The 26,560-nt window shown below is 39.6% G+C and overlaps 1 protein-coding gene across 1 annotated transcript; it reads left to right on the top strand.

Moving 5' to 3' along the window:
- Positions 1-1,793: 1,793 nt before the first annotated feature.
- PI15 (peptidase inhibitor 15) lies at positions 1,794-23,028 on the top strand. The gene is made up of 6 exons (XM_039702971.1): positions 1,794-1,964; positions 2,500-2,841; positions 18,099-18,217; positions 18,446-18,578; positions 18,744-18,859; positions 22,598-23,028. Exons 2-6 carry the CDS (start codon positions 2,569-2,571, stop codon positions 22,731-22,733), a joined length of 777 nt encoding a protein of 258 aa, XP_039558905.1. The 5' UTR covers positions 1,794-1,964; positions 2,500-2,568; the 3' UTR covers positions 22,734-23,028.
- The last annotated feature ends 3,532 nt before the right edge of the window (positions 23,029-26,560 follow it).

Raw genomic sequence — 26,560 nt, 5'->3', positions numbered from 1 at the left:
TGACACAGAAACAATCTGACAGTAAGAGAAACAAAAGAATTTTCTCATAAACTGGTCTGTTTGTAGGGAAGTACAGCTCAGTTTTACAGATGTAACAACCATGACTATTTCACATTTGCTTGTATATCCTTGATCTTCTATATAGTGCCCTGTATCATAAGAGCCTCCAAGTACTGCCATGAGGTATGAGGAAATAATTATAGCACTCTAAAATGTGACTAACTAGTAAAATCTACCCTCTGAACTTCCTGACATGTTAAGTTGGTGTCTTTCCTTTGATAGCTTATTGCAGCTCAGATGAAATCAAAGGACCTGCGGCAATTCAAAGGAGCTGAGAATTCTTATTGTATTCAAACAATGGGAAGACACTTCCTGACATTAACACGAACAAATATGAACTTCTTTTCAGAAGAAAGAAAATGGAATGAAACGAATCATCCAACATCTAGTCTTGCAAGGACAAATTATGTCTTCAAGTTTCTTGTATAATCATGCAAAGGAATACCTGCAGCTTAAGCAGCAGTGCTGGACAGGCTGGGCATGCATACAGTAATAGAACTAATTATGATACTTTATACTTAACACCTTTCATCACAAAGTACACTATCAAGCACTAGTCATTTGATCCTTACGACATGTCTGTAAAAGGATATTATACTGTTGTAGAGATTGCACACAGAGATTAAATGGTTTGGGTTAGGCCACACAGCAAGTGAGCAGCAGAGCCAAAAGGAGAGCGTGAGTGTTGGCTTCCAGCCCTGCGCTCCAACTACTGGACTGCACTTCTTAATACTTAAATCCCATATTGCTTCTCTAACAGAGCTACCGAAACTTCTGAGCACTCGTAAATTTTGGTGTAATATCAAACCTGTTGTGTATCTCTCTCCTAGCTGCTTTATGATGTCACGAAACAGTGCAGTGGCACTTTTAAGGGCCTCATCTCACAGGCTGCCCCAGGTCGCCCAGCCCTGGCGGGGGGTCAGCCTGACATTGTGTAGCTCCCAAACGCTGTCCCCAGCACACAATTCCTGGCTGCTGCTGCTTCCCTGCTCGCTTTCGTCATGGCCTCAGTGTTGTGCCCTCAGCTCTGCTGTGTGAGTGGCTGGACCATTCTGTGCTTAAAGAATTCCAGCTATAGGCTAGCTAATGGGAAACAGATGTCTCCCTGGCACCGCCGGAGCTTTCGGTCCTGCCGCTCCCGTAGCTTCCCACTGGCAGACGTTCAGGTAGCTGCTTCGGGACAGCCACGGCCGCCCGGAGCTCTGCCGGTGCTCCGGAGGGCAGAGGGCGAGGCGAAGGGGGCGAGCGGAGGGGGAGCGGCCCTCGGGCCGCGCCGGCGATGGACGGAGCGGAGCCGCTCGCCCGGCGGGGCCCGGGAACACCGCGCCGCTGGCACGGCTCGGGCCGGGGCACGGCGGTGCCCGGGCTCCGCTTCCCGTGGCCGGCACAACCAACTCACGTTTGCAAACTCTGCGCTCCACGCTGCGCCGTGGCGGCTCGTGGGGCTGCGTGAAACAGCGCTCCCCGAGCCAGCACGATGCTCGGGAAATGAGGAAAAAAAACAGTCACGGAGGGAAAAAAAAAAAGGTAGGAAATGCCTAACCGAGAGTGGTGCACGCTGGCTCTTTGTGCAGGACCGGCCGGGGGTGTGACCGAGTCCCCACAGCACCCACCCTCCGGGGTGGCACCCAATGGCTGCCGTGTGCGCGGCGCGGCCCCTCCCGCCCGCCCGGCTGAGCGGGACCCGCCGGGACACTGCCCCGGCTGGCTCGCTCCGGCTCTGACATATAAAGGCTGTCAGCAGCTCCTCTGGCCAGAAGCTTCACAACCAGCACCGTTTTGTTCTTTGGGGGGTTGTAATAAGAGACACTTCTCCACAAAGGTTCATATCATCACATAGGAGAGTGCTATATATACTGGGAGAATAATAGACTCTGTTCTTTTTTTCTTGGTATTATCCAGAGGTAAGCCATACAGTTCCATAAGTTTGCTTTGCATGCAGTTTTATCAATGCTCATCACATTTGGTGTACTTAAGGTTTGAATGCTATTTCTAAGATGTCCTGCTTTCATGCTCTATATGTTTTCTTTTGCCTACTGATGTATCTCTGCCACATTGTGTCGAAACACTCCATGCCTATGGGGTAGGCATAGCCTAGGATGTATTTTTAATTTTCAGTGGAAAACATGCTGTGAGGTTTCTTGCAGTCTCCCTATTTAAGATCTGTAATGTGGTTTATTGACTAATTGGGTGTGATAGCACTGTCACTATTTCAGGAATACTACCAGCTGTGACCATGTACTTCATAATGGTGTGTTGTAGTAAGACCATCATCTCTTAATACAGATATTGAAAATTGCTCAGCAACATGTGTTCTGCCTGGTTTGTTTTTATGATTGAGCTGACAGACAGAATGATTTTTCTGATCACAGCCTGCTTTTTCACTTTGTCTTGCTACACAGATGTACAGAATCACATTTGGTATTTTCTCTTCTACAGATTTGCTTTCTGCTGCCCTGACTTAAAGCAGAGTACCTCTGTGGCCTATCTATCTCCTTTGGCCCCAAAATGACAGTAATTGCTGCAATCAGTTGTTCTCTCTTATTTTCCATTCTCTGTGAAACAAGTGCATTAGTGTTACCCAACTCCACTGACCTATTCCTGTCAGACAATAATTTCACTGACATCAAGACGGCTTTGGCAGCTCATCTGGACTCTGCAAAAATTCCCAAAGCCAGGCGGAAGCGCTACATTTCACAGAATGACATGATTGCCATTCTTGATTATCATAATCAAGTCAGAGGCAAAGTCTTCCCACCTGCTTCCAACATGGAATATATGGTAAGTGAACTGTTGATTTCAGAATAAAACAAACTGTAAAGCAGTGATTGATTTTCTTAAACAAATTGTAATGTTTTAGTTAACTAAATAACGTTTTTATGTATTATTGCTTACTAAAATGTTCTGTCCTTACATTTTCCGAGCTGCATTAACTTCAGCAAACAAAAGCTAAATACTGAACTCTGAACCTCTTACTTTTTCATTTCCATGTGTAGTCCCAATGAAATAAGTGAAGTGGTGAGTTAACTGCTTGTTGGCCCGAGGAGTAGTATGTGATCACATGAAAACCAAAGTGTTTAAAGTGCTGATCACCAGCTCCATAGTTTTTGTGGAGTACACTGATGTGGATTGCCCTGATGTGGGCAAAAAGACACCCAATGAACCTTTCTAATTTATTCCACACATATTATTTATGGAAGCAGTATGGTAAAACTGTTTGCAAAGTAATTAATCTGATGCACTGTTTGTCTCCTGTTCGTGTGTTTTTCTTATTGCATGTTGTTTGTGTACACCTAATACCTTTATCTTTCCATCAAATGCAATGATGCTTTTCCATGTTTCTCTAGTATGTAGGATTTCAATGTGCTCAAAAAGAGTATGTGGCAGGCACATTTTCTCCTCGTTGGAAAATACTTATAGGAAGTATCTGTTCCTGCAGGTATGGTAGAAGTTGCACATTCACTGTGATCTCATAGTACTGGCTAAAGCAGTGTTTGCTACTTTATGTTCCAACTTTGCATACATGCATAATGTGGGCCTCTAATATTAAACATAGGTTGTCCAACATTTTTTTTACGTTGTAATTAAGGTATTCACACTGTTTTGAAAGTACAGACAAGTTGTGTCAGCATCATAATAAATGCTTAAAGACAGTTTCTCAGCAGACAGTTATGACAGCAGAGAGTTAATAGGTTTGAGAAACATGACACCATCAGCTTGACATAAAAAGGGGATATCAGTAGTAACAGCTCCTCCTTTGTAGGAGCTAATGACTAAAAATTTGGACATGTTTCTATCACCTAAATCTGGATTTCATAGTATAATCTGTTCAGCATATCCCAGCAGCACCTCAGAATGCTGAGTGCTCTCAGAATATGGCAGGATGGAGACCATAGGCTGAGTTTGAAGTCTGGTTAAGTGGAAAGGTCAGAGACAGAAAAGCCAGAGCAGTCAGAAGTCAAGCTCAGTCATCATTTTCATTGCTGTGCTCTCCACTGATGTTTCCTTTGATTCTGTATAAATAAACTTTGTTGTAATGTCTGAGGCAATGGCAGCCTACCATACCCTTCCTTGGCTTGTGTGTTTCAGAAATGTGCTCTTGCACTTTGCTTAAGTGAAGCCAGCACCCTGTCCTATTCCCAAGGGTTTTGTGAATGCAGTGTTCTTAGCCTGTTCAGTAAAGTAAAATAGAAATAAATAGTTGTAAATAGAAAGCTACATGTACAACTACAAAATAGTTGTAGATAGAAAGCAAGTTTTATTGAACTCATACATAAAATGCCAAGATTGTATCTATATTGGTGCGTATTCTGCTGCAGCTTTGCTGCAACATAGACACAAAATCAAGATTGAAGTCATGCTCTTTACAGCTGGCATGCTGTTCTTTTCCTTGCCTTTCTTACTGTTGCTTTTGCCAGCAGCAACCAGCCATAGGATGTACCTGTGTTCCTGGCAGCATCAGCCCCAACAGTAGTCTCAAGTGCAAGGACTGAAAGGTTTCTTTTACACTTGGTTTTCCAGTCTGAAAGTACTTTGTGACTTCATGCTGCAGAATTCAGATCAGCACCTCAAGCTATGTAGGTAATGAACCTACAGTGGAGGTTCAACTTGAGCTTGAATCCCCAAGTGGCAGCCAACCCTCTGCCACCAATTCTCTTTTAAAATTGTCTAAGTCTGTGTGTGTCCCATGTAACTACAGATGCAAAAATGCTCAGTGAGCAACATCACATGTGGTGTGCTCTGCCATCTGCCTTGTGGTCGTGCCACCATCTGTGGAACTTCTTACCTCTCTGACTACAGAAGGATTTTGGTAGGGAGGCCTGGAAGATGACAGATGACATGGTGCTGCAAGCCATACTGAGACTGGAAACGCCATTATCAGTAACTGAGTTTGCTTTGTCCATTCTTTGGTCTCTGAATTTCAATGTGTGGCACAACCGCATCTGTTGTGTCCTACAGGGACATGAAGTTGCTGCTGCTATATAAAAAAGATCTTACATTTCTCACTACTTATTTTCATAAATAAGACAACAAACACATTGTCATCAACAACAGACAGCATGCATTTGTGCTTGAAAGAACCTTACAGAGTGTGTGTTCCTTTCCTGAATACTATGGAAAAGTTCTGGGGTAGTGAAGAAAATGGCCTATCCCATTTTCCCTAACAATGACTAAAACGGATGTCACATGTTAGAGAGCTGGAATTGCTTACAGATGCAGTAGATTGTGGAAATCTTTTGAAGTGTGTTGAAACAGAGAAAAACTAAGCAGTTTTGAAGCACTAGAAAAAAATATTTTTTCATCTTTTCTATGTTCACTGTCATAGTAAATTGTGTTTTGTTGTTTTTTTCCTAATTCTTTTAGGAGCTGTTCTTCTCATTAATTACTGTATCACATCCTCACTTCTGTGCAGTTCCACTTGCTTTTATTTCCACCTCCCTGGTGGGAATAAAACCCCTTCAGGGTTTGGTTGTATGGTTTGGTTCTTGTGATTCCAGTTCCCCACACCCAGCCTGTTTTGGGGCATTTCTACTTGACACATTCTGTTCCTCTCTCTGGTACAGTCTGCTTCTCACATGTTCCATGCAGTTACAGATACTTCACACTCCTTGGGCGTTATTTTCTCTGCCCTTACTGTGTAGAAGGTTTATGTACTGTAGGACTTTGGATGAGAGGTCTGGAAGAACAGCTTTGAATGCACATGGGTTGGGCAAGAAAAGTTCACATAAGCAGAGCTGGGAAGTGTTCTAATTCTCTTTGGGAGAGGTGGCTCTGAGTGCTGCCCCAGATTGTTGTTGCATGATGCAACATGCAACATGCTTGCCCCCCATGAAAGCAGGCAGATGGGGAGTCAAACATGGTGGGAGGCATTGTATCAGTCCCCAGTGAAAGAAGCTGGTTTGTCTTGTGCCAGTTACACTTTGGCAAGTCTTTCTGTTGGGACGTTGGCACCCAGTGTGTTAGATTTTAAAGTAGCCCTCCTTTTGATTCTGGTTCTGGAGGTACTGATGCCTGGAAGTTTTTCTGCAGATGCAAGTCTTGTCAGTGTGTATGTGAAGGAAAATTAAAGAAAACAAGAACTCCCGGGCCTGTAATGCAGAATTAGTGAGTCTTTTTTAAAATTTGTACCTTTTTCTTCCTCATCCTAAAAAAGTCTTTGCTTGTGCTTTGAAAGCTGAGGGCATACCTGCAGAAAGAAAGATGACACCATACTTCTGGCCTGACAAAGGGTGAAAATCATCTATTTGCCTTTGTATATTTTTTGTGGAGAAAGCAGAAAGATTCCATAAAATTCATGACTCAGAAAAAGTGAGGTGTAGATTTGCCAGCAGCTGACTAGAGTGAAAATTATGTGCATCTGTAGGTCCAGTGGAAGCATGTGAACAAAGAAATCCCTTTTTCTGAATGCTAATTCCGTACTATAGAGACCTGTGTTGCCTTTCTGGGACATCTCAGCTACTTGGTAGGCCAATAAATATTTGCAAGATATTGCCAACTGAAATTTGAGTCTCATAAAATATCTTTTAATGTGCATTGGTACTATCTTTAGGTTTCCAAAACATTCATTCATGAAATATCTGTTCCTATGAGGATCAGAAGTTATTTTTACCTTTCCTACAGTCATCCCCACTCGAGGCCAGTTTCTTCAAAGTCTGTATGGTCTTTGTTGTATCCCACATCACTGTCTTTGTGCAAAAGCTGGTCAAGCAGGTGCTTATGTGCAGACATGCTCTTTAAAGCTTTGCATGCAGAAGCAGTAGCTGATATAAGTGGGCCTTGATGCACAGTGAACACCATCCTCCATGGCATTCCTATGCAAAATGGGAATATCTGTTTTATTTAAGAGTTCTCTAAGGTGATCTGAATGACTTGTTGAAGAGCCATAGCAAAGGCAAGCCATGAGTAGTTTCACTGCTGGCTCTGCAAGGATGTGTCCTGAGTCTAGTATGGATCAACATAATTATTGTTGACTGGCAGTAGCATGTCTGAAGTATAATAGAGGGGGCAGGATTGCATACTCAAATACATGTTTGTGGAACACTAGCTGAAGATTTTAAGTGCAAAAAGTGCTTTAGATAAACTCAAGCCTGCTGATATATCATAGATGTTTAGACACAATTTCAATTCTTTTTTGTTCAGTAACTGCACTTTTATATTTGGGAAAATCTGCCCCTGATTGAATTTTGTCACTTTGACTCACTTTGTAGAACTCAAAGTAGTAAAAAATTTCCAGACTAGCCTGAAATGAGTTAGTTTAGCTACCCAGGAGTTATTTTGTGTTTCTCATGAGCTGATGGCACAGGAACTGGAAGAGAATGGAGAATTTCAGCATATTAATTTCTAGTAAATCCACATAAAAGACCATAATAGACTAAACAAAGGAAACGACCTATTGTTGTAAAAGAAAAGTAGTTGTGTTCAAAAAGAAGTTCCTGTAGTCCTGTGAAGGAGTCCACGTGTGTCATGCTGCAATTATGTACACTCTTTGTGGCCCAAGAATGACTCTCGTTGCCAAGGTGGTGTATGTGGATACTTCCTGTCCCAGAAAATTTGCAGGTAACTTCCAAAGTCAGGTCAGAGAAGTAACGTATAACCCAGTTAGTGCTCACAAATGCAAATAGCTTCCTTATTATTTCACTTTGAAGTTTGAAAGTCTTGATAAAATTCTTTTGCTGTCAAGGTGATCTTAAAAATATTCTGGGGATATGCAGTAAGTGATGGGTAAGACAAAGTCAGAAAAACCCCAGCAAACCTACTTCAGGTTTTCCAAAGTTCTTCTTAATACTGAAAGCCTTTTGTATGGACCTGGAAAGAGTGAGTTAGGTTTTCTCTCCAATTCAATAGCATTTCTGATAAATAAACTTTTCAACCTGTTTACCATTTTTTTTTACTGTTTTCAGTGTGGTTTCTTACAGACCATTCTAAACCTTTAAGGACATTTTGTTCTTGAGTCATTTGCCCTGGCTTATTTACATGGTCCCACTGAAATCATACATGTCTGTGAGTAAGGATTGCAGGGCTAGTTCCTTCAAGATTTATGTCTAATGAGTTGGATAGAGTCTCTTAATTCATGTACTTTATCCCTGGCATGTTGCAGGACTTCCATCTGCATTACATACATATGGTTTTCATCTTGTCTACTCTTGAACACAGCATATAGTGATGCTGTCTCAGTCACATCTCTTGGCAAATATTTTACCTTAGGAATATAAATTATTTCCAAATGTCTAACCTAAATATTTCCCTCTAAAGCTCAGATAATTAATCTTTATATGCATTTTTAAACTGCCAATACAATTTCTGTCGTTTTTAATTTCAAAAAATTACCCTTTACATATTTACTGACAGTTTTCTTGGCATTAAGGTGCATATTATCTTTCCTCAATTTGCATGTGCGTGTCATTACAATACTTCTGCATATTGGATCAAATTACGGTTGCACTCCATTTACAGTTCCTTAGTTAAATTCGTGAACAAGACCCTTAGATGTCAAAGAAGGTTAGGCCCATCATTTTAACTGTGCATGTCTAACTGCCATAATGCAACAAAGAATTTACTGTAGAAGTTACTGGCAGCCTACTTTTTCCATTCAGTAGCCCTTTTCCCTTAAATCCTGTATACATAGTGAAGTTTGAAATAAAGTAACCAGATGATGAGTCAGGGTGCAAATTTCTTGATATGCTTTTCATCATGCTAGATACAAAATAAATGCAAGTGTAATCCACCTCAGTCTTACGCTTGGAGGTTCTCCAGTATGGGCCTCCTGTCCCATACTGGAGAACTGCCTTGGCTTTTAGCTTGCTCTATGCTGGGAATCCACAAGTGAGGTAAGAACAAATGAGAAGGTGCATTATAGTGGAATGTGTTCACTGGTTCCAGTTTCTGCCTCCTACCACTTGATTTTCTGTTTAGCCAATTAATGTCCCTTCTGCCTAGTACCACAATGCAGCACCAGGAATGTCTGAAGATCATGGGCAGATGAATTCTAGAATAGTGATCCTCTCAGAAAATTAAAATAATATGGAGGGAACTGATGTGGTTCACATGGTTACAGTTAATGGTGTCTGTCTGCATCACAGCCTGGAAAGGAAGCAGTTGTTTCACAGCATACTCAGCCTTTTTCTGCAGGGGAGGCACAATATGGACACTGACAGAGAGAAAGCAGGAATAAATGGAGCTTACTTTCTGCTGATTTTGGCATAATAGACTTACCTAGCTCTCTTTTGCCTCACAGGTGAGTTTAGCTACTTACATATTTCCTAGTGCACTAGTGTCAATAACGCAGCACTGAGCTACTTGGCTATCACTGACATGTAGGGTGTTGCCCATTTTTCCTGCAGTTTCATTGACAGAAAGCTAGGAAAGCCTGTTCAGTCTCAGTAACTGGTGTTCATTTAGGGTCAAATCCAAGTGGATGTTACTGATAAGAAGTACAAAAGCCATCTGTTATGTTCAGAGTGAATGGCAGAAGACCTGTTCAAGAGTTGAATGGAAAAGACCCTTCCTGGAAAGCACTCCTTGAAAAATCTGAAGGACTTCCCCAAAAATGCTGTTGTTGATAAAATTTTGTGGAAAAGAATGACTGTGTTAAACTTGCTTTGGTACTAGAGCTCTATTCCAATGTTTTATGCATAACAATTTTAAAACATCCATCTTGATGGTGTTTTAGAAAAGAATATTTACATTATTTAAATTTAGTATTAGCAGAATGCCTTCTAGGAGTTTAAACAAACAAAAAAAAAACCTTAGTAAAGTCTCAGATAGAAAGCAGCCTGCCCAGAGGCCTCAGAATTAGACATTCCTTTATTATTAAATGTAGCACCTCTTGAACTTCTTGGCTAAAAACAGAGACAGGGCATTTTTCACAAGAATCTTGATCCAAAGTACACAATACTTTGTTTCATACATGAATGGAAATGATAGTAACTTTAAACCCCTCAACGTTTTTGTTCTCTTTCTCCACCTGAAAAGATAAATAGTCTATTGCAGGTCTGTGAAAATGTGTATCCTAAAGGCAGCAAAAGATGGAAGCCCCAGGATACCCCTTGTTTGCTTTTTGTGCACAGAATCTTCAGCTCAGGCTCCTCCATGTATGAATGCATCTGCAGGTGCCCTGGGATGGAGTTTGAGGTCTGTTTAAATGAAACTGAGAATTAACTGGTTTTGCACATCTATCTATCTGTCACTGATATCTGTTAATCTGTATCAAGAGAAAGAATCTTAAATTGAGCTTTCTCTTTCTGAGAATAAAGAACTATTACTCTTTATTCTGCAGAAAGAGGAAGCTTCTATGTGTTTTCTTTTAAGTCATGCTGTCATATCTTTCAGCTAGAGCTATTTAGAAAATAGTAAGTATTTTCTTTGGGAACTTTTAAAGAAATTAAGAACATTTTTCCTTTTGATTGAAAGCTTCAGTGGTTAATAACAAAGAAAAGCAGAATGTATATTTTTTTCTGTATGTAAGAAAAATGAAACACCACAAACAAATACATTTTCATTCACATTTTGTGTTTCTAAGAAAATACAATTTGTTCTGATCATATTTAAAATGAGAGGTCAAACACTCCTTTTCAGACTTCTGACCAATTGTCAGGGTGACATGGAGCTAAAATTTGGTCCTTTTTGTTACCACTTCTAAGATAAACTGTTGCCAATTAAAATATGCTTGCAGGAGATTAGAAAAGCACTGAATATTTTAAGATATATAGCTGTGATATTTAACTTTTCCAAAAGCTAAACAAATAATAGCATATCAGAGAAGCTTATTGTTATTAAATCTGACAGCATACCAATTTTCTTTATTTCTTATTGTCTGAAAGCCTGATGCCAAACATGAAAGGAAGTTCAGACAATGTTTAGAAGAAAAAAATTGACTACTAACAGCGGTAAAGCTTCAAATGATAGCACTTTGTGTTTGCACCATGTAGACACCCAGGAATATAAGCTTCTATGTAAAACACAGACTTGAATTTTCATAAGAAAAGTATTTCTGGTAGTGAGGTTTCTTGGGAATATGTCTGGTGATGCCTGGATTAAGCCAGACCTTCTCATACTGAGCCCTTCAGAAGTGTGACTCAGATGTTTGGAGGTTTGGATATATGAGAGTAAATTTACTATAAAACATTGCACAGTTTTACTTTGAGTTGCAATGGATTGTTGGACAAGCAGCTTGATATATTAACCCTCCGTTTATTTGCAGAAGAATGACATACAGAGCTGTGATTCCCATCGAGATATTTTTCTCTAGAGGGTAGACTGGAAATTTTCTGTGTAAACTTTCTAATTATTACCTAATGCATGTGAGAAAGTACCTGCATGTGCGGTAGGCACGAATTACAATATACATACAAGAATTTCTAACAGGTGGCTGTTGAGATAAAAAAACCAAAAACATATTCTTAGAGAGAGAGAGTCTAAAGTCCAAATTATCTCAGAGCCTAAATAAATACATAAAGTTTGCCACATCTCTCTCTAAGTTCCAATGAGATCATATGTTTTCATCACACAGTATGTATTGAAAAAAGTGGGAGCAAAAAGATTTGGCTCTGTCAGTCATTCTGCCGTAAAGCATGCAGGCAGAAGGGCTGTTGGGTTGTTTTATTAAGCTTTCTGCCAGATTTGGGGTAGTGGACGTGGTGGGAGGTCCTACAGAAATTTTCTAAACTTGACAGTGCTACATGTCTGACTGTATGAAAGAGAAGGGGAGCAAAGGACTCCTGTGTGCCCTGCACGCTGCTGTGGGATTTGAGACAGCCGCCGCACGCGCAAGTGCGAGCGGTGCAAGGCTGAGTGACCCGTGAGGACAGGACCTGTGTGTTGGAGGGTAGCAGCCTACATCTGCTAATCCACTCTGGGACTTGCACGAGCAGCTGTGGAATGCAGCTGCACAGATGGACTGGACATGTTGGATTTCATCCCTTGGCTTCGCAGTGTTTTATCACAGGAAGAAATTGCTTGAGTCAAGGTTTTCTTCTTTCTCACTTGTCATTCTGGAAGCAAGAGCTTTTCATCTTCAACTAGGCAAACAAAGAGAAGCAGGGAGCTACTGGGGAGTAAAATTATATGTTTGAGGTGGCAAGGCTAATTTTTTAACTGATCATTGCTAAAAGAAGGTTGTACTGGCCATCTTTCTGAGATGCCTAAGAATCACTGTTTGTGTGAATGATCTGTTTGTGTGAAATAACAATCAGAATATCACTAATATGAGTCCAAAGTAAACATATATAGATGAAAAACAAGATGCCAAGACTGGAAAAAATGTTCCACTCTTTATTGCTTCAAAAGGTAGCAGTGTTGCCATGCAACTCTCTTCAAATTGTGTGTCCCAGTATTGCATTTGCCATCTCTTCATATGCACTTCTGTAAAGAAGGGAGTTGCAGAAGGGAGTGGTTACTGAACTTCACCTGTTTGCTCTGAATTTGTGTTCACATCTCTACCCAGTGTTTGTCACTTTAGCTGTATAGTTGGTGGCAGCCAGCCGAGGGTCTGGTCACACCACAGCTGTCCTGGCACAATGGGCAGCAGCCCTGACTCAGGGAATTCCTAGCAAGGTAGTGAGTGGCCAGGGTATGTATGTTTTGCCTAAAGTACTTATTTTACCATTGGGAAATATGCACAGTAATATTTTAGCTGATATGTCATTTAAAAACAACAACACAACAAACAGACCAAACACGAACAGTGAAGCACTGGGGGCTGCTGCTGGTATTTAATATCCAGAGCAATGTTCTGCTGGGGTTCTCTTGTGCTCTTTTGCAAGTTAGGAGAGCTTCCTAGTTACTGGCAATAAAAATGAGCTGGGAAGGAGTAAAAATCATAATGGCAAAAGAAGAATGAAAACACAGGCTTGGATTGCTTGAGTGTTTTTACAATGATCATTAGCACAGTCCTTAGGCTACCAGATAAAAACATTTCTTTATGAACTCCACAATTAGTCCACATCTTCTATCTCACAATCTGTTGTCAGGGAAGGAGCACTCCTACTTACATTTTTATTCATATTTTCTTTGTGACAATGAGGGCTGTAAATTTAAGTGCTTCTAAAAACATCTGGTTTACCATAGATATCCACACAGAATGGGAAAATAAAGAATACAGTGTATGGCTGTGTATTCTGTTCCTTTTGCATTTAGATCACAAATTCTTGTTATCTGTTGCCATCAATAATAATTTCAGAGCACTTGCAGAGAGGAGAGGTCATTGTCATTTGAGTGATTTGGTTTGTCTCCTAAGACATTTATTGAGCAGAGTGTCAAGAAAAAGCAGCTCCATTTAAGTGACTGAGGACTACAATTCTGCCTGCAATGACAATGAGCAGAACCATGTTTCTAAGTTCTTTTAAAAATTGTTATGTATGCAATTCATCAAATTTAAACATAGGTATCAAAGTAGGAAGGGAACAGCCAGTTATTTTTCAACAAATGTTGTGGACAGATCATTGTAATATTGTAGTTGTTTCTTTTCTTTTTCATCATCAGTATGTTTACTCAGCTTCACCATTGTTTTAATACCTAAGAGCATAGTTGTGACCAGGACCTCCTGTTCCAACCCACCACAAAATGACAACTTCATCCTTTTTACATGGAAATTATCTAAGAACAACTGACAGACAGCTATAGAAACAGCTATAAAAAGGAAATGTATGTGCGATCTGTGACCCACAATATTAAAAGGCTTTCCTTGGTGAAGGAAGCCCACTTCTGGTGCTTCAAGAAATTTCACTCAACATGAAAGAGATTTTGTTTTACACTCTATTGCTTATTACACATTTTGGGGATTAAATATTTTACTATTTGTTTGCAGAGGGAAACAAAATCTAGGATGAAATTCTGGCTCACTGGCCAAATTCCTGCTGACTTTATTAATGCTGAGATTTTACCGCTAACTCTCAGCAAGCACATGCTGTGTGAGTGCAAAGAACACCCCAGAGCTGCCTCATGAAGTGGTCTCAGATGTTGAAACTTTCCATGTGGAAACACTGTCCTGTTCCTTGTGTTCAGACCTCTTGACAATTTTCAAGTGAGATGTAGTTTGGAAGTGTTGTTTTGCAGGGAGTAGTACAGAAAGCACAGTCAGAGAGCTTTCTAGGAAAATAATCTTTGGCTCAAGAAAGAAAAATAAATTGGCCAAAGGATGTTCATTTCAATTGTCACTGGAAGTGTGGTGACAGGCTTTAACTCTATTGTGGCTCAGTTAGACCCTGTTGAGAAGTGGGAAGGTTTCCATGCTGGACCAAATCAATGATCCGGAGTTTCGGGGGTATCTTTCTACTGGATAGAAGGTGACTTCTTCCTCAACTACTTGCAATCTAGCAAATGAAGATTAGCTGTCCCCAGGGAGTGGATGATCATATTTTGGCACTGGGAGTTTGCATGATCAGCATTTCAGGATGAGTCACCTTCTTAGATCTTAACCCATTGAGTACGGAAATCTTTTTACTTTTTCTCTTTTACAATTTTGTGTTCATGTCAGGCAGCTTTATTGGATGTGTTTTATAGGAACACTGCATTGCCTATATTTCAGTTTGTAATTTTGTTTATTGCTCTGTTTCTTTTAAATTCTTTGCTAATTAGCTTGAGCTTTTTAATTTCTCCTTATACAGAACTTACAAGTTACTTCAGTTTCTCTTTCTAGGATATATTTGCATTTCTTGGTATGCTATTTATCTATGTACGCATAATGAAGCCATATGGCTTTAAAATCCAAATGTCTTTGCTCTGTTCTCTTACATACCCAAAACAGGGGTCTGAACTCAGTTAGTACAACTGTGGACTCAGAATCAGACTTTTTTTGAAAGGGTGAACTAATGTCACAGTCTCTTACGATATTTTGGGTCATTATGAGATAATATTTTTCACTTTCAGCCTATATAAATTGTTTGCCTTTCTATAGAAGCATAGAATGGTTTGGGTTGGACAGAATCTTAAAGATCATCCAGTTCCAACCCTCCTGCCATGGGCAGGAACTAGACCAGTTTGCTCACAGCTCCTTCCAGTCTTGAACACATCCAGGGATGGGGCATCCACAACTTCTCTAGGCAACCTGTTTAATTGCCTCACCAGCCTAACAACAAAGAATTTCTTCCTAATATCCAATCTAAACCTAGCCTCCAGCTAGGAAAACCTTCAGCTTTAAGCCATTCTCTCTTGTCCTATCACTTGATCCCAGTGAAAAAAGTTTCCAGCTATTTCACAGGTTCACTTCAGGTGCTGAAAGACTCTATAAGGTCTCTCTCATGTATTCTCTTCTTCTGGTGATCATCTAGAGATAGTCCTAGAAGGACTGTGAGCACCTTTTTTTCTGAAAAGATGACGTAAATAAGGAAGGTGAGGCAATGAACTTCTCCCATGAAACACAAGTCATTTACATAGCAGTAGGGGACTGTGGAGGGTTTTCACTAGCCTGCTAATGAAGGAATACAGGAAATTTAAAGATTATGCATATGCACCCCTTCCCCTTATCCCTTAGTCAGTAGCTATTTTCCTTCTATTTGTTTCTATTTTTTTTATGTTTGCCAAAAATTTTATCTGTCCAGAGAGGGATCAAGAGTGAGTAGATAATGGAAAGCAGAGTGCACTATACATGACAAACTCACAACATTTTAAAGTGAGTTAGAAACAACACCTCAAAACTTTACCAATTCAGTGCTGCAGTTGATTCCTGATAACCAGAAATGAAGCTGAGGAGAAGAAAAAGTGAACTAGAAATGCCCTTGCTGTCCAAGGCAGGCACTGTGCCTTGCTTAGAGAGTGTTAATAGTGAAAACCTAGTCCATTCTTCACATTTCTTTGAAACACCTAACATGCTACTTTGCGAGTTCAGTACACAGAAATGTGCTGGGTGGAAGGCAGGATGTTGGCACTCTTTGTGCGAATCCAGTGCACGTTTACATTACTGCGGGAGTGCAGACAGGTCACTTGGGAGCAAGCACACAAACCTCATGTTCAGCCTCCTGGCAGGAGCACTCGTGCCAGAAGCATGATTAATCCCGGCAAAGGAGGGTGTTTATGGGGTGTCACAGTCCTGGCAGAGCAGCCCTTATGGATGCACACCAGGCAGCTGGGTTTGGACCCACGCGCTGGATCCGTGAGGTCCTCTGCTCCCCTGGGCAGGCTCCAAACACTGGCTGTGGCCCCAGCCTCTCAGGCACACTCCCCAGGCACTCTTTTATGTTTGTACCTACTCTTTAATCCCTCTTTTTGGGACCACTGCTGGGATTATAAAGGGGTTTTTATACACTGGCCACATGCAGCTAGTAAACTTAATAGCAGAGACACAAAGCAAAAGAAAGGTCTATGCACAATTTTCTTTGACTTGGGCCCTAGAGCATATCCTGGGTTTTGGATTTTTTATCTCCAGCTCCTCCAAGAAACTCCCATAATTTTTCAGGGCTGAAGTCTAAGTGTTCCCTTGCTTGAAGAGTATTCCTTTGTAGCATGCTTCTTCTTAAGACTTCTGTCTTTTGTCCTTGTACTAGCAATTTGCTTTGACTTTGTCCTGGAAAATTTTCTGAACAGGTGTAAAATAAACCTTCTCTTTAAGCACAACCCATTTTACCATCCCTAAGGTGGTTCCACTTGAGTGGAAAATGATTGGTGTTAAGGAGTCTTACTGATCTCTATTGTGCTTCATCTTTAATCAAGAAGGTACCTTATCCACTCCATATTTGCAAAAGCTTGGTTCAATGGTCTAGCAATTTCATAGCATTTACTAAATTTTGTCCTCTCACTAAGAGAAATTTCACAAAGTACTAGAGTCAGGTCATGAATTATTGTCCTAGTCTTTTCATTATGACCCGTCTTTTCACTCTTCAGGTTGGTGAAATTAAAATTTAATTCAGTGTTAGAAATTATTATTAGCTCATAGTACAGAAAATATTTGTGATGTGGGCCACTTTATCCTTTGATAAGTTAATTTCTGACTTTGCCTCTTGTTTCATGCCTCAGAGAGCTTACTCTTTATTTCATAACCACTCAAGATATATGAGTTTGTGTTTGTGTTTAAAAGGTACTGATGGTCTGCATAAACAATTTTACCACATTCTGTTCTGCCTTTCTACTTGCAATTCACTACAACTATTCTGCTCTTAAACACTCCAAGAAGGGTATTCCAAATATACACGTAATTTCAGAATCTACAGCCTACTTGGGTATCCCTTAAACACTAAGATATACTAGGATTCGTGTGCACTTGTAATGTAACAGTGAGATATTCTTTATCAGGAGTTCCAGTGGTGCAGTAGGTTCTGTTGCCAATATCTCCATTATTTCTGAGACAAACCTGTTTTGCTGTGGAGAAAACAGGAGAGTTACAAATCAATCATGTAACTGAGCAGGCAAAGCATATAAAGGAGACAGTGTTTAAGTTCACTTGTCATGTTCCAAACATTGGAGAACTGAAGTCAAATTGTCTGTTCTTACAGAGCTGTTATCGTTTTTATATCAGGCAGTGAGCAATGCCAGTTCCTGTGCAGAATAAAGTAGTGAAATCTATACTGTACCTGGAAACTATCCATAGTCTTTGCCTTTGTGAAATCCCTTTCTTGACCTTGTGACCTCAAATACGAAGAGCTGCCACACACATTGGCTCTGGCTATAGATACTCCTGAGGTCCTATTTCTAATATGTTTGGGTTTTGTGGGGTATGTAATACCTATGCTGAATTGTTCTTCCTGTGTTCCTCTCCTTCACTTTTTATCTGAGTCCCAGCCAACATTTCACTCCTCTCCACACATGGATCTCATCAGCACAGAAGGGAAAATGGTAGGAGAATGCTTGTTTGGTGAAGGGCTTTTCCAGAAAAAAAGGGAGAGTTCGGAATATTTGGCTTCCTCTAATGATATGGGAAGGAATTCTGTCCAGCAATAGGGCAAATCCCTCTAGATTCCATACATGCTGCTCCACAGTTCTCTTCTTAGTTCCCGATCTGATGTATCACAATAATATATTTGTGAGTTAAGGTACTTGTTTCTTTTGTTCTAGCGTTATGATAATTTGCTTTTTTCTGTTCTACTGCTAAGGATACTTTATTTTGTCAGGTTTGGGATGAAACTCTTGCCAAATCTGCTGAGGCTTGGGCTGCTACCTGCATTTGGGACCATGGTCCTTCCTATCTTCTGAGATTTTTGGGCCAGAACCTGTCTGTAAGAACAGGAAGGTAAGAGGTTACCCTACAAAGCAACTATTTAGTCAGCCTTTGAACAGCCTTTAAGATCCATATCTTGGATGAATGAAAGTGTCATTCAGTATTCTGTGTCTATATCTGTAGAATATATCTATATCTGCCAGTGTTTGTTTGGCTCAAGAATATTATTGCTTAATACTGTGACCCTGGTGATGTGAAGAGAAATCTAAAATGACATGTTTTTCTTTCATTTCTTTCCAGGTATCGGTCTATTCTCCAGCTGGTAAAGCCATGGTATGATGAGGTGAAGGATTATGCATTCCCTTATCCTCAAGACTGCAACCCTAGGTGCCCGATGCGATGTTATGGACCCATGTGCACCCATTACACACAGGTTATATAAATTTCCTCTATTCAAAATCTCATGTCCAAAGCTAAACTTTCCTGTGATGTATTTATACCCCTCTCTCTCAAATAAATGTATGTCTATATCTATAAATATATGTATTTATATATTCCTTTTCAATTTGGACTTCACCAATAATAAATATTTATTCAGATGGTTTGGGCCACTTCCAATCGTATAGGCTGCGCAATCCACACATGCCAGAATATGAACGTCTGGGGATCTGTTTGGCGGCGAGCTGTTTACTTGGTATGCAACTATGCCCCAAAGTGAGTTGCTCTCTTTTATTTTTGTTTATTTTTATACTTTGTGCATGTTTTGGTCCTCTCATAGGACTGCTTACTCCTTTTTCGGCAGCATGACCTCTCTTTGTGCTTTTTCTGTGGGCTGCTCCTTTGTTCAAGCTTTCAAACTGAACATATGGAAATGTATGACTTCAGTGTACAAGGAGGGAAAGAAATCAACTTGATGTGTGTGGAACAAAACAAAAAACTGGTTTTCTGTTATTGCTATTATTATTTTCTTCCTTCTTTGTGCTGACATCACTTTACTTGGAATTCCTTATTTCTTCACTCTTGTATAGATAGGCATGGTGGACTAGACTTCCTCAGGTAAGAAATCCTGCTGTAGGTCAGTCTCTTGATATACTTACAGGTGGGCCTGTGCAAACTTTATGAAATTCAGTAAGGCAAAATGCTACCTGTGCTTGGATTAACCCTGGAATGGGTTAATCCAAGCACAGGTACAGGCTGGATAGAGAATTAAATGATAACAGCTCTGAGGAGAAGGACTTGTGGGATGTTTGTAGATGAAAAGCTCACTATGACTTATCAGGGCATGCTTGCAGCCCAGAAAGCCAGACATATCCTGGACATCAAAAGAGATGTGCCCAGCAGGTGATTCTCCTCCTCTACTTTGCTCTGCATCTGGAGAACTGCATCCAGTCCTGGGGTCCTTAGCACAAGAAAGATGTGGACCTGTTAGAGCAGGTCCAGAGGTGGGAAACCAAGTTGATCAGGGCTAGAATACCTCATTTATGAAGGCAGGCTGAGAGAGTTGGGGCTGTTCGGCCTGGAAAGGAGAAGGCTCCAGAGAGATCTTGTATCAACCTACCAGTACCTAAAGGGGGTCTTACAAGGAAGCTGGAGAGGGACTTTTCACAAGGGCATGTAGTGATAGGACAAGAGGGAATGGCCTTAGCTTAAGATGGGTAGGTTTAGATTTGACATTTGGACATTTACTGTGAGGGTGGTGAGGCACTGGAACAATTTACCCAGAGAGGTTGTGGACTCTCCATCCCTGGAGGTATTCAAGACCAGACAGGATGGGGTTCTGAGTAGCCTGGTCTAGTGAGACGTTCTCTGCCTGTCGCAATGGGGTGGAATTAGATTGTCTTACAGGTTTGTTCCAACCCAAACCACTCTGTGATTCATTCTTTGATACATGTTGCCCACAGGATACCTTTGCTTATGACCATGCTACATAATCCGTAGCATTGCTTCCATATAAAGTCCATCAGCCTAAGTTCCATGTGTGCAAATCTATCACATCTTGCCTTCCATATTAGGGTCTGTTAAAATACAGCTCACAGACACCTATAGGTGGTCCTATATCCCATAACGTGCAGAGGTCAGTGTTAGGTTGAAATGCAGAAATGAATTTTCTGCCAGCATTTCCTAGACATCATCCCAAGCTTTCCTTTGGGTGCAGAATGAGTCAGTAAAGTGTGGCTCTGGAAGAGCTTCAATTTGCGGTCTGGTTTGCACCACTGTTGCAAAAGCTGCACAGACAGTGTAAGTGGCTGCTTGCTCTGACTGTGTATTGGGCAAAGACACAGTTCTATATAGGAACCTGAGTATAATTAACTGAGCATGTTTTCCATAAACTCTTGGTGGCACGGGTCCATTTGTGGTAAAGAATATGCAAGAATATGTCATTATTCTAACTGTTACATGAGTAAAAAGAATTTTTAAAGGTTTTGCAACTGAAAAAGAGATAGGATTTCGCAAGAAAATTTACTTGGAGAAAAAACCACCTTTGGAAATCAAGGAGATTTTTCTGTCCTTTTGTCTTTAATATTTACTGGAAAAAGATGGTAAGAAATGTATGTGAGGGAGCAAAGATTACACAGCAAAGACTCTATCTGACTTATAGTTCCACAGTACAGATAACATGAAATCAATGATTCTAAGATAATTTTTTTATGTATCCTAATTAAAAAAAAATAAATTATAAACTTTCTGGAATACTTGTCTCATTTTCCTATATAGGAATAAAATGGATTTATACATTAGGCATTTTTGGAAACTAATTTAGTGTGTATCATCTAGCAATGAATTAATGACATTTTATATTTTCTGAATCTAAAAGTCCCACAGCTTCTTGAACAGCTAACCAAAGCTTGAAGTTGAAAGCTCTTTCTCTGTGTAAGATATTGAGCAGCCCTTTCAGTCACAGGAAGTGGAATAATGATTTTCACATCTACTTCTTGCAGGGTCACAAAAATTATATTGAGTCATCTTCCCTGGATTAATTTTGTATTTCTAGATTTAATTGAGTTAAGAACATTTGGCTTAGGGTCCTTGGGCACACACTCAGAATTCTCTTTGCCACTCAGTGAAGTCTGTGTCCTTCTGAGTAACCAGCACATCAGAAACTCCTCTAAAGAGGAAGGGAGTGAATATTGCAGCGCCAATCTGAGTTATTAATATTGGAATTTGGCAAAGATTTAGGATTTAGAACTCCAGTAATTTTCACTGATGCCATCCTGTAACACAGAAAAATATTTATGATTCTGAAATGAGTGCAAACCCTCTAAAGTTAAGGAGAATAATTTCAGTTTAGAAAGGCCCCAGATTATCTAGTGGTTTCAAGTCTGCCATGTGTTGCATAGAAAAGGAAGCAGAAAGCAGTTTTCAGCAAACTCTGAATTTCCATATCTGTTATCAGACTAAATATATTTCCTGAGCACTTAGTCTGCTGTACTCATTTGGAAGAGAAGTAGGAATGAGCAAATTATTTGAGATTCCTACTTTCTTCCAAGGCACAACCCAGACCAGGGCTTTTGATCCAGTGTTACTGGCTGGGAGGTGGGGAATGACAAAATGTTTCATAAATAATTGCATTACTCACTGCTATTCCACGTCACATGCAAACGAAAGGAAAGTTCTTTGCTCTGCAAGACATAACATTTAAATAAAAATCTAATTTTAACTTTCTGCCTACATCATGAGTGTTGCATGATTCTCCAAAAGTCTGTGGTTTACATAAACCCCTAAAAGTCTGGATGTGTTTTTCAGATGTTCCTAGATGTTTCAGTGTTACCTCTTTTCATGTGATCACTCTCCAGACTTTGTACCCCTTTATCCCTAGGGTCTATCGCACACCTCTATTCACCAAACACCCTACTTCTCTCGTTTGCATCTGTGAGACCTCTGGAAATGCCCCAATCCTGCTCCTTTTAATAGTTTTTTATCTTCCTTTTTCTCTAATGAATTCAGCCTCAGAGCTTCACAATGTGAACCTAGGCTGGTGCAACCTGAGAGTAAGATTTCACTCAGTTTGTTTTTCCATCTTCAAAGCACAAGCTTTTAAGATAACTGCCAGAGAAAAATGTGCTCAAGGAAAACCTTGCAGCATTGCTTATTTTGCTACTTTTCGTAATTATAGACCTCCAGTAAAAAATACTCTGTCATGGGATCATAGAACCAAAAATCACTTGGCTGTAGCAAAAGCAAGAAGAGTGGGACTTCACCACTGAGACTAAAGGATGTGGAATGGATATTACTAGCCTGGATTCACATGATCACTTTTCTGCTCTTTGTTGGGAATTGCTAGATCCATGTTTATCAGTAAAATGCAGAAATAAATTAATGTCATGTTTTTTGTAACAGAGCACTTATGGTATATCAGTGGAGACATTAATCACTCAAAACAAATATGGTTGATGATTTCTTTTTCTTCCACTCTGAAATTATTAAGCATTCTTTTTCATTTTTTATTTTCAGGGGGAATTGGATTGGAGAAGCACCATATAAAGTTGGAGTCCCATGTTCAGCTTGTCCTCCAAGCTATGGAGGTTCTTGTATCGACAATCTTTGTTTCCCAGGAGTAACATCAAACTACTTATACTGGTTTAAATAAGTTAACATTATTTTAAAGAAAACTCACAGATGAGTAACAAGAATCTTGTGTATTGAATTTTGCACATATTATATATAGAGAGATATTGTAATAATACTCTGATATTTTCTTTTTGTATGCTTTTGTATAATTAGCTTTCAAAGTACAGTGTAATTTGGTTTTAACACTTTGGGATTTAAGACTCACATTATCCCTTTGATATTAACATTTTGTTAAAGGACAGCAAACTCATTTTAATCTTAGCAAGTGTAGCTTCCTGAACATTAGACTATATTAAAAGCACATAGAAAAGATAGAATATTACTTCCTTTTAAAAATAATAGCTCTAGAAAGAGAAGGGTCATTGCTTAATACTGTGCTTTAAAATGGAGTGTGACATGCAAAGGAACAAATTGTCCTCACACTCCCAATGGTTCCTCCTGTTTACACCTGTGCTTTCACCTGCAATGTCAGTGGGACACTGAGCAGAGGAAAACATATGTGCAAGAGAAACTGCAGGATATTACCTACCTCATGCACAGCATCAATTCATTTATGGTGTTTCAAGAGTTCAGCACATGGCTGCTGCTATCGCGTGTCTGTGTGCAGACAGGAATATTAAAGAGAATGAGGAACCACACTGACTAAGATGCAGTGGCTGTTAACTCACGTGCCTACAGTCTTAGCTAGATAGAAGGCTACATCACTGTAAAAATACTGGTATAACAGCACAGCTTGACTCTACCTTCCTGTATTTCTGAACACAGTCATAGTTCTATAATGGTGCTTTGCAGGAGTATATTCATTTTTTTACAGGAAGAAATATATTGCTACAAAGCAATATACATCAATATATGACATCCATAGTGATTTTTACACTATAGGTTTACCAGTATATATGTTATCCCTCTGACTGAAATTCAGTTGAGAATCAGGGGAGATCAGACCTAAAAACAGGTAGGAAGATTTCTAAATAAAAGACCTTAGGAATCTTTAAAATTCATATAGATTTGTTGCAAAAATTCCAAATTTCTAAAGCAATTGCCAGTGTCCATTAAAAATATATTGCACTGTTTCCTGAAAATATGTGTGTGCATTATTAAAAACCATGTCTGCCAAAAACTTTCTGCCAAAAACTTTCTGCCAAAATCTGAATGCCTTATGGGTGCCTAATACAGACATTAAAACCAAAATCTTATACAGGTACTTTTCTTGAAATGCAGATTATTAAATGGAAGAGATCAAATGTCTGCCACTGTTACTAGGTCATTGAAATAGCCTTGAATTTTGGCTTTATGTTACAGGGCAGAATGTACTCCACTTTAAATATAAGTGTTTAGTCTGCTTGCACTGTTACATTTAGACCTCTGAAATTTATGAACTTTGCAAAGCAGTACTGAATAGAGCAAGTGGAACAACAGAAGATATTTTCACTAGAGCTACATATGTATGGATCTTTAAGTCACTAATTCAGTGTTTTTAGGGTATTTGAGATAGTCTGTCACCAGACTATGAAGTAACGTGCTGATGATATAAAAAGAAAGATGAGAATTTGAATTCTTCACATTGGTTATTCTTTTTCTCCAGTAAGATATCTGAGACAGGCTGTGTAGGGTTTGAAATGTAGCAGCCCCTCTCTGTCTGTACTCTGATCTCTCAGAGAACATCAGCAGCTGATCTATGGCTCTTCAGATATTTCTAGTTAGTGACATTTTTGTATCCGACAGGACAAGAACTAGACAGGCATATTGCCTTTAGATGTGTCCATGTTGTAAAAGAATAACTCTCTTTAATAGTCTACCAACTTTTATCCTAACAGGTACAATACAAACATTTTTCCTTTTGTGTTCAAAGGAGGTTGGACTTGAACAGTACTCAATCAGTCAAATACTTTGGCAGAGTAGAAGCCAGTCCTGTTTTGGGAGTGAAAGACAACCTCTTTGCATGATCTGTGTACACACTGAAGTAAATGAGACAAAACTACTTGGTGGGTGACTAGCCCCTCAGCCAGCACAGTTTTTTGACAAAGATGCAGGTGAAAAATGCATTTTTCTTCTGCATAAGAAATCTTTTATAGAGGTAAAGACAGAACAGTTAAAGCAATGCATCTAGCCATTTTCAGTATTTTTATTTTTGAAGTACAAATAGAAAGCAGAGAATAAGAAAAGGTTCAGGTTAAGCCATGAAGCCTACAACAGTAGGTCTAACAATAAATGACTATGCACTTTGAAACTTGCAACTTGTATGTTGTATGGTACACTTTCCAAACAGGACTAGACATTGTAAATTAATTTATAATTCTGTAATTCAGCTGAAATTATTATCACGGGTATATATGTTATCATATCTGTTACTTTTTAAGTTGCTACAAATACCTTGATTTTGTGGAATATTTTGTTTTCTGTGAATATAGAAAACTTTGCTTTTGACAAACAGGTATGCAGGTTTTTTCACAACATCCCATAATGGTGCTAGGGATTAACTATTGTAATCACACTGTAATTGACAGCAGCAAAATATGATCTGGAAATAAGCTATTTCATACGAGCAGCTCCTGATAAAACCAGCCACAAGCACTCAAGCATTAGCTGAATATTTTTCATTTAACAGAGAGGATTACAGATCATCAGATATTTGATTACTGCATGAAATTTCCACTTTAAAGTGGAAGGCCTTTCTGTATTGCCTATTTGAATTGCCCCAATTTCTAGTATCTTTTTGCTCTTGGGCCAGGTAATGACAATGCCAGTAAAGCTCTATTTTGATTGCCGGTGCCAGTGTTTCCTGACTGACTACCTGACACCAAGTGCTGCTACAGAAAAAGCACTGAAATATTCAGAAGACTTCAGATGTCTTTGGCAGCTCTAATGCATGTGGAGCTTGATGAGTTCAAGGCCATGCTGAGGCAAGCCACCTGCAGTTGCTATTCTGATGGCCTTGAAGTACTAATTTCTTCTCAGCAGAGGGGTGTGCCTTTAAAGACAGAGAAATTAGCTCAGACTTCTGTTCTAAATATAAAATTGTAAAAGTATGCACAAGCTAAAATAAGGCAAAAAATATTTTTGTCAAAATACTGTGAGAGGCATAAGAGTAAAAAATGATATAACAAAATTGATATAATTAATTATTGAGTGCAGCTGTTTATATTAATATCTTCTTGTGACTTTTTGCCTCATTTAAACGTCTAAGGTGATGGGTAGCCATTGAAACCTTTTGGTGCTAATCTCTGTGTTCTGGTGCTGAAGTTACAGATTATTTTTTGTGGAAGTATTGCCATATACACTCCAGTGTTTGTGAGATCTTTTTCAGCTAAACATATAACTTGCCACTAGTCAGATTTGCTTTCAGAGCTCCTTTTAATGGTTGTTTCAGGCTCTAATAAGAGTTTTATGTGCATCAGAGAGGAAAATGTATTCCAGTTCAAAACCAAAACAAACAGTACCCTCCCCTCCTCACAACAGGCAAGTGCCTGTGGAACAAATTATGGGGAGAGTAAGACCTCTGAGAGTCATGACTTCAGATTGATGCTGAGCAAGTCTTAGTGATTCCAGATCATCTCTCTGAAAAATAAATGACTTCAGAAAATCTGGGCTTGACCTTGCACACTTATTCTTGGGATCTATTCTTTGAGATCAGTTTTTTTCCCTCTGAATTTGGGGTGAGTTTGATCATATCTCAGTGAAAACCAGAGGGATTTTAATATAACTTATGCAGAAATGAATAATTTGACTCCATCAGAGTTTTGTGAACAGCAAAATTAGACTTTGTATGCCATCCCTTATTAATACCAGGAGATACCATGGGGCTTGGAAAGAGGAAACCTCACAGAGGAAAAGTACTGTGGCTGC

The sequence above is a fragment of the Passer montanus genome, unplaced genomic scaffold, assembly GCF_014805655.1.
Source record: "Passer montanus isolate IOZ18808 unplaced genomic scaffold, ASM1480565v1 scaffold16, whole genome shotgun sequence".
Taxonomy (NCBI): Eukaryota; Metazoa; Chordata; class Aves; order Passeriformes; family Passeridae; genus Passer; species Passer montanus.
Note: the sequence above shows the minus strand (reverse complement) of the source record. Positions and strands in the feature narration are given on the sequence as shown.

What these genes read in the sequence shown, in the direction of transcription:
- PI15 (XM_039702971.1), top strand. Translation starts at nt 2,569, where the DNA reads ATGACAGTAATTGCTGCAATCAGTTGTTCTCTCTTATTTTCCATTCTC. An exon ending in TGTGCACCCATTACACACAG is followed by an intron (nt 18,579 to 18,743) that starts GTTATATAAATT and finishes ATATTTATTCAG; the next exon opens with ATGGTTTGGGCCACTTCCAA. An exon ending in GTATGCAACTATGCCCCAAA is followed by an intron (nt 18,860 to 22,597) that starts GTGAGTTGCTCT and finishes TTTTATTTTCAG; the next exon opens with GGGGAATTGGATTGGAGAAG.